This window comes from Hemibagrus wyckioides, linkage group LG06, assembly GCF_019097595.1.
Source record: "Hemibagrus wyckioides isolate EC202008001 linkage group LG06, SWU_Hwy_1.0, whole genome shotgun sequence".
Taxonomy (NCBI): domain Eukaryota; kingdom Metazoa; phylum Chordata; class Actinopteri; order Siluriformes; family Bagridae; genus Hemibagrus; species Hemibagrus wyckioides.
Window position 1 is genome coordinate 24,857,217 of NC_080715.1, and position 9,025 is coordinate 24,866,241.

Below are 9,025 nucleotides of genomic sequence, written 5' to 3' on the forward strand. Positions count from 1 at the left end.
AATACATCAATTTATATCAACTTCAAATCATTCAAATTCCGATTATTTCATGTATTTTATACTTCTAAGGAAGTGAAACAGTTACTTTTGGAAGATGAGCTCAGAAAGTTATAGCTAATATAATTTGGGGTTGCAAAAGGTTAGCATGTATGTTCCCTCAGGGTTAGACAGAAGCATATGCTTGAAAAAGCTCCGATTTCAGAACAAACGGGAATAATCTGACACTCACACTCATTCTCTCTTTCTCTCTCTCTCTCTCTCTCTCTCTCTCTCTCTCTCTCTTATACACATACACTTGTGGTGCAGCTTTTCTCAAAGAAGGATGAACACTCATCAGATCATTTCCACTCTGAATGGTTTAAGCCAGACAGCCACTAACAAAGGTCTTGTAACAAACACACACACACACACAGAGTGGCCTGTGGAGCTCCCATGGTGCTCTTTGAAGTTGTGTTGTGACCAGGACATGTCCTCTTTTCATAGAGTGTCCACACTTGGCCAGTCATGAATATCCAAGAGTTCACTGCTCTTACAGGATTATCCCCTCTTTCTTTAACTGCTCAAACATTCTCAATGCCCAGCTCTTTCTCTCTCTTTCCATCTCTCTCTCTTTTATACTTTCCTTTATCTCTCTCTGTCCATCTTTCTCTTCTCCATCTGTCTTTGTGGCTCTGAAGCGTTCAGTAAACACATTGATCCATCATGTATTGGAGTTTGTTGGCTTTGGATCATAGACCTTTGGATGCACACATAACCTCTACTCATGACCTTACACACACACACACACACACAGACACACACACAGACACACACACACACAGCTGGTTTGGAACAAATACAGAGTTAGAAGCATTACTGAGACTTCCTGAACTCCCAGTTATATCTTCTAGTATTAGAACATGTCCATGCCATGTGCCGTTTAAGGAAGAACAGATGAAGGAGAGAGAGCGAGAAAGACGATTAGTCCTCCCCAGGGAAAAGAGTGCTCATATGGCTACTGTATCAACACCCCCCCACACACACACACATTCACACCACCTCAGTTCATGATGGTTTCTTGGCATGATCATAGTGACTGAATAATATTAATAGTAAAAATGATGAATAAATCAAGCACATCCCTACACTGTACTAATCCCAATAGAACTGGAGTTGCAAACCACAATAAAGAGATAATCCTCTCTTAAACAATGCCGATTGTCCTACAAAGCTACAGAAACACTTTATTTTATTTGTTTATTTTTTCTCTTTTCTTTCTTTCATTTGGTGTTTGCACTGCGCCAAGTCTTTCTAATCCTTTGCGCCAACACATACCAAAGTGTGAAAGAGCCTGCATCTGGACTGGACCAGGGATTTAAAAATGGGTTTGAGAAATGTAACACACACACACACACACGACCCACCATAAATATTCAAACAGTAAAAAACACAATCTGTCAGTTTAATCTGTTAGGACTGCTGTCTTGGCGATGACTGAAAATGGTCCTTACTCTTTAAATCTATCCCTAAATGGACAACAGACAGAATAGTACACAGTCTTCCATGATATGTAAAAGCTGATGGTAAATACTGTTAAATGCCTAATATAACTGTGATCCATAAAGGGAAAATGGACTGATTTTGGGAATAATCTCAATCATTCATTTAATTTGAAAATGTCATATCCATTGTCTTCTCACGATATCAACAAATGTGGAACATGGTCTTTGATAGGCATGATAAAATCTGTCAAGTAGTTTCCTGTCTACATTTTTTTGTTATACCTGAATGAAACACTGAAATTAAATATTTCAAATCAAGTCAATTAATTAAATTGTTTATTAGGTCAGGTCAGGTAAGATGACTTTCACAAATTATTATTCAAGCATTTTGTTAATAACATTATGTTTTATTTTTTAGAGATGATCATTTAGTGTTTCAATTATACCCATTAACATGCCATAATAGTAAAGTGGCTTATTGGTTAGCACATTTGCCTCACACCTCCAAGTTTGGGGGCTTGCATGAGTTTGCATGTTCTTCCCATGCATCTGGGGTTTTCTCAGGGTATGACTGTTTCCTCCCCCAGTCCAAAGACATGTGTTGTAGGCTGATTGGCATCTCTAAATTGTCTTTAGTGTGTGTGCAATTGTGCCATGCTATGGGATGGCACCTTGTCCCTTGCCTTGTGCTTGCCTTGAGTCCCATGGGATAGGATCCAAGGTGCCCTGGGACCCTGTGTAGGATAAGCAGTACAGAAAAATGGATGGATGATTGATGACATAATAGTAACATACAACATTTCATTAAAAAAAAAAAAAAAATTCAAGCAAATTATTCATAATAAAAAACACAGTCAAGCAAACATAATTTACATTGTTTTAAGTCAGCAGGATATTTTATACATGTATAACTTTTTGTTACTTTTTAATGCTTTTCTCTAACATAAGAGCTGCGTGAAGCAAACCACTACACCAACAGGTGGTTTTTTTTTTTATTATTATATATACCTGTGTACGCACAGGTACTGTGTGTGTGTGTGTGTGTGTGAGTGATTATTTCATGGCACGTGCAGAATACTTTTCTGAAAGTTCTGTTAGTGTTATCTCTTATAAAAAGTTTCATCGCTGCATTCGTGGATGAATAATTCTGTGAAAAACCTCACAAAGATTTCACATGTTTAATGCAGAGCCTACTCCTCTGGTCCACAGAGATCACGCAAACCCAGCACAATCACATACTACTATTCTACCAATCAACAAACACTGTAATTAACACGGCCTAAGTAGAGGCATCAGCTCGTACGACACATTCGCGGCATTTCGGCCATGCGTAATCTAATATTAGCACTTTGTGCTCCTTCATTTATGCAGTGAAACGCAGTTCGTTTGCGGTTAATTGCGCACTCTCCGGCGGTACCTGGCTCATTGGCCGTGTGTCAGTGTTTAATTGGCACTGAGGCTGTGAAGAACAGAGAGAGAGAGAGAGAGAGAGAGAGAGAGAGAGAGAGACGTTATTAAGGTGGAGGGCGTACGGTGGCTCGGCGGGGGAGGCGCGCGGTGATTAATTTGGAAACGCGATAGCGTGTAATTCTCATTACTTTTCGGGATAATTGCATTTTTACGCTCAGCAAATGGGCTAGGCGGCGAAGATTGCTAACAAGCAGATGTTTGTAAAGGGAGACAAGACATTTAGCAGACCTCTTGCTTCAATTTAATATGGAGTCAAACTCATAAACCTCCAATGCTTTATGCCTTCAGATACATTACGCACTTGTTATTGTCATAGCCCGAATACAGAAAGCATTAACCAATTAACTACCTGTTAAGGATCTGGAGTTTCCGCCTCTATTTACTGAAAGATGTAACTGGAACAGTTTTCCACTAGCTCTGGAAAACAAATAACGACAACGAGATAAACTTCCAGCTTGGTCTATTTGGGGGATGCTCTCTTTTCTCTGTTAGGTCACGGACCAGCTATCTTATTCCTGAGAATTTAGGTCTAGGCTAGGATTAAATAAGCATATAAAATGAGGACAGGTTATGGTATTTTATAACGCATTTCTGAAAACACACGCCTACCAGAATTACAAAAAATAAATTAATTAATAAAAAAAAAAAATAATAAAAAAAAACAGCCCAACTGAGATTTATGTATATTCCCATAACTCAAACTCAGTGCACTCTGGAGGTTGAAGGATTTTCTGTGCTCAGAAATCCTTTAATCTAGGCACAGAGGAACAACAAACAAATGCAAAAAATGAATATTCAGATTCCATCTTATCTCCATATCGTTCCAGCTAAAAAGGTCATTGGAAACATTGTAAAAGATGAGAAAATGTGCTATCCAGCTGTTGTAGTTTAGTTATGTATTCCACTAGATCCTCCTGGATTTATTCTCTCAGCTCGCCTCCTCTGTGTTTTACCAAGTCAAATGTGATTTCTGGCTTCCTCTGGACTTTAAATAATTTATTATTGTGCTTTGTTTATTTATGTATTTATTTATTTATTGCTCTTTATTCTGTTAACTTTCAGAGGATTAATAACGATAGATACATAAACAGATCTTATGAAACTCTTATACACAGTGAGGCCACTGCAAAAACACTGCACCGCCTTGATACTTATATACTTAAATTATAATAATAATAATAATAATAATAATAATAATAATAATAATAATAATAATAATAATAATAATAATGATAATAATAAGTATTATTATTATTATTATTATTATTAATATTATTATTATTATTATATAATTTAGCCATACTACCGAATGCTTACTTATATGCCTTTTGTTTGTGCTTTCTCTTTTTAATTTAATGATGTTGCCTTCGTTTATTGGAGAGCCGAACTAATGGACTGATTTAATATTCACTGCCTATGTATATAATCATTGGCTATATCTAAAATTAATTTAAGTAATTGTATAAATGTTTTTGTAATTGAAAGATATTGTTGTATTTGCAAACATTTTACTGAGTGATCCCTTTATTGAAGTTAATATTTGTGGTCGGGTGTGATTTGAGTATTTGTTAAACTGCATTATGAGATCTATAATTTTTAGACACATTTAATCATAATAATAATAATAATAATAATAATAATAATAATAATAATAATAATAATAATAATAATAATAGCTTGCTTATATTTTCTGTAATTTAATCTATGTTTAATTTCATGCGTGATGGTGCAGTTGTAATTTGTTTAATAAACATAATTGCGCAAATAATGTCTGCCTCGAAGACCACAGCTTCGTTGACCCTCAATTTGTTACTAGACTCACCCTCATCCATCATTTAATTTAGTGCTTTCAATTTTTCTTGGATATTCAGATAAAGCCTCTATTGCAAAATAATAAAATATAATAATATTAATAATATGTAATATAAGATATTATTATTGTAATAACATAATAATAATAACAATACTACTACTACTACTACTACTACTACTAATAATAATAATAATAATACGTTTTAGGTCGTTTTGAGTGATGTGTGAGCCTAAGAGTCAGAAGCGCAGATTAATGTCTCAGAGTAGATGATGGTTTTTGGTTGACTAAAAAAAAAAGGTGCAATTATTAATAATTATTTTATTTAACTACATTTACAGTTTCAGTACATTCCTCATTCATTTAGCATAAAATCGAAAATAAGTAAATAAATATCGTTTCACACTTTTATAAAAAATAAAAATGACCATTCTTTGTGTCGGACAGTGACAACATAAACCAGGAGCAAAATAAGAAAAAGGAAATAAAAGAGGGAGAAAGAGGGAAATTAAGAAAGACATGGGAGAGATGAGCAGGTGCAATACGACTTCAGTCTCAGGTAAACGAATTTACCCCAAAACTAATATAGAAGCTCTCATACTGTACAAACACTACATATTTACAAATTTATTTACACACGTATCGCCAAGGTTTGGGTTATACTCCCCATGTTGTTTTTTTTGTTTTTTGAAAGAGACAGAATAGACTCACATAAATGTACCCTGCTGTAAAACCTACTTCAGCTAACATGTTAGCAAAAACATCTATGTTAGTGTCACTGAGCTGTCTTTCTTAATGCTCCAATTCACCCGCAACTTATTTTTGGAGACAAAGCCGATTATGGCACGAAGAAGTGTATGAGGCTGTGTCAAACCACGAATTGTCTTTAAGTGTCTCTAAATATAAAGTCTTAATATTTATCCGCATGGTTTAACAAAGGTTCTTGAGTCATTTGGTGTCGCTGGTCAGGCGCGGAATGCTGACCGAGCTCATGGCGGACACGTGAGGCGCTGGGACCTGGCACATGCTGCACGGGCACGGCATGCTCGCGCCCCAGTGTTGGAAGCCCGATGTGAGAGGGCTCGCCCCGGCCGACGGCGCCTTCAGGAGTCCGTGATGCGGTCTGACTGCAGCCGCGGCCGAAAGGCCTGGCCCTGGTAGAGAGGCGGCTGCACTGGACACGGTTGGAGGAAGCAGAGTATGGTGAACCGGATGAGATCCAGCGGCGGCGGCAGCTGCTGCTGCTGCTGCATGGCTAGCCAGTGGAGCTGTAGCGTGCGCCAGTGTACCGCAGGCAGACGGGTGGAAGGTCGCGTGGTGGGCACCGCTGCTGCCTCCACCTCCGCCCCCATAGATCTCGCTGACGAGTCGCTTCATCTCTTCGAGCGAGTTACTAAGCATGAGGATGTAGTTGCGCGCCAGCAGAAGCGTTGCAATCTTGGAGAGTTTGCGAACCGAGGGGCCATGCGCGTAAGGCATGACCTCGCGCAGACCATCCATGGCGATGTTCAGGTCGTGCATGCGTTTGCGCTCGCGGCTGTTGATCTTCAGGCGGATGCTCTGTAGTTCACTCTCGGACAGAAGCTTGCGATCTTTCTTGGAGAACATCTTTAGGGCGAGCGCGTTCTCGTCGCCGCTCGAAAGGCCGCGCAGGTCCGCGCTCAGCTCAGGGGGCGAGTCACTCTGCGTAGAAGACACTGCGCCCGAGAAACCCGCTGATTTCTTCACCGCAGAGAGGAACAAATCATCTCCTTCCGGAGAGGAGGGCCGACTGGACACTCTGCTGGTATCGGAGTCCATGTCTTATAGGTCAACTACTTTTCAGGAGATCTAGAAACCAATGTCTAAAAGTGGAAACAGAAAGTTTAAAAAATCAGTAAGACGTCTAATTCATTATTAAACACCATCATCCTCAGTAACATTAACACTGTAACTTGGGTTAAGTTAGTGATTAGTTGCAGTGAAGTTTAACTGGATTTTATACATGCAAGTGTGCTACTTAAGTGTTTTGTGTAAACCAGAAAAAAATCCTAAATTGTAAATGAATTATAAAACACGTCTCATTACTGATAAATTAACAGCTATGCTCATGTACATAAACCTAAAGTTTCTCTCAAGGTTAACGTGACATGTTACTTACGCTTTCCAAAAAAATTTGACACAAGACAAAAACCCGAGTGGGAATTTAAATGTAAAACCACGCAGTGTAAATACTTTGGTAAAACTTTCCACATCTTCACTAAATAACGGTTTAGTTGAACAACTTACCGAAAGCAGGTGCAGCGCGTGCAAGTACAACTTGCGGTATTGACTTTGTTATTCCGGATCAGTCTGGACGGAGTGTTTGACCCGTCAGGAGAGTGACGCGCGCGTTTTATAGCGGACCTGAGGGAAGTCAGCGGGGACGGTGTGTCAGCTCCTTACCGACGGCCCATGCACAACCAATAGGGTCTCTGCGAGGCGCAGGGAGGGGAGGAGGCTCGCACGGGGCGGGGGTCTTCAAGTCTGATGTCATTACAAAGAAACGAGGCTTCATTAACTAAATTAGACACACTTCGCATATGGCACCCCGGGAGCGAGCGGCTAGGTTTAGATTACGAACCAGCAAAGCGACAGACTGTGGAGTCAGTCATTAAGAGTCGCTCAGGCAAAGCGCGAAACCTCCCAATGTGTACAAAGCGTTTAAAACAGTGCTTAAAGTTTACCGGGTAAAAATATTCAGTTTAAACTTGTTAAGTTGTAGTTACAGTGTCGATTAGACAAGCTTACAAGAAGCTTAAACATAGAATAAACTCAATTCAATTCATTTCATTTGAATATCGAATTTAACAGTGGAAGAAAAAAAAGGAAGTAAAAAAAATAACAGTGGAGGTTAACACAAAGCAGATTATTAAAAAATATAATATAACATATAATAAAATGTCTAATGTAATGTAATGTAATAATCTGATGTACTAAAACTTTAAAATGATATATATAATAATAGTATGGTTAAACCATCTCTCTCTCTCTGTCTCTCTCTCTCTCTCTCTCTCACACACACACACACACCTGCAGTGCACAGTGAATGAGCCGCTTCTTGGTTTAACCCCGTGACCCCCCGCTACTGCCCAGCCACTGATTGGCGCGCGCGCCTAATTTCAGCCGTTAAAACGCATTTAGGACGTTAATAACTGAAGCGTGCAAAACTGTGTTAACGGTTATGATCCGTCATATTTCAATTAGCACAATATGGACAATATGGACACGCGGCATACAAACAGACACAGAGAGATAAAAAAACTCCTAATACTCCAACGAATAAAACAACAACAACTACTACTAGTACTAATAATAATAATAATACAAAATTAATCACAATATATTATAACAACAACAAAACAATAGAAATAATAATAATAATAATAATAATAATACGAAGAAACATTCTTATTAGTAGCATAGCAGTAGTAATAAGATGTTTGATACTATCAGTGACCAATCAGCTGAATTATTAAACACAACAGTGATATCTCAGAAAACTCATTATTATCCAACTGATTATTTCAGCATTCTATCATCATATTCCCAGTGCAATGCAATTAATATTAGTGTATCCTTCCTTTTTTATGCTTTGCGCTTCTGTCACTTCTGATGTTCATTTCTGAAATTACAATTATCTTTTAAAAACACACAAGAACATGAACTCATCATGCAGTTGACTCTTTCCTGTGAACGCTGAACCAGCATCAGACGGTGAAAAGTGCAGAGTGAGCCTGCAGCATCATCCTGCATAAACTGCACATTAAAAAAAGTTCCTGTGAGTTGCTGTGAAGTGTCTCACTGAGTCAGGTGCTCCTCTTGCATATGCGTTATACAGGTCCTCACTATTCCTAACCTGAGTTCAGTAGTATGGCTGTTTTCACCACTGCAGCTCTTTTACCCGTCTGTTTGCATGTTTATGCACGGTGATGAGCTTATGCTAATGAGATGCTTAAAACTGAGAGAGAAGTCGTCTAATCGCGGATCTGTTCATTATGGATTCCAGTAATCTTACTCTGTTAAATGAGGCCGAGTTGTAATATAGGCCGCGGCTGTCTGGATTAGCGTAACGATGAATTCGAACAACCGGAAAAAGCAGGCTGTTTGTCAGGCTGCAGTACTTATGATTATGGGAAAATGTCAGCCTGGGAGAAGATTCAGTACATCAGAGGATGCAACTGCCCTGGGAGCAATTACACACCAACAGGAAGTCCACTAACCTGGGCTGCTTGAGGATGCTGTC

The 9,025-nt window shown here is 38.8% G+C and overlaps 1 protein-coding gene across 1 annotated transcript; it reads right to left on the reverse strand.

Annotated features, from left to right (window-relative positions):
* Nucleotides 1–5,067: 5,067 nt before the first annotated feature.
* olig2 (oligodendrocyte lineage transcription factor 2) lies at nt 5,068–7,182 on the reverse strand. Its single transcript, XM_058392806.1, has 2 exons — nt 7,030–7,182; nt 5,068–6,605 (listed from the first exon to the last, which is right to left on the reverse strand). Exon 2 carries the CDS (start codon nt 6,559–6,561, stop codon nt 5,710–5,712), a length of 852 nt encoding a protein of 283 aa, XP_058248789.1. The 5' UTR covers nt 6,562–6,605; nt 7,030–7,182; the 3' UTR covers nt 5,068–5,709.
* Between the last annotated feature and the right edge of the window lie 1,843 nt (nt 7,183–9,025).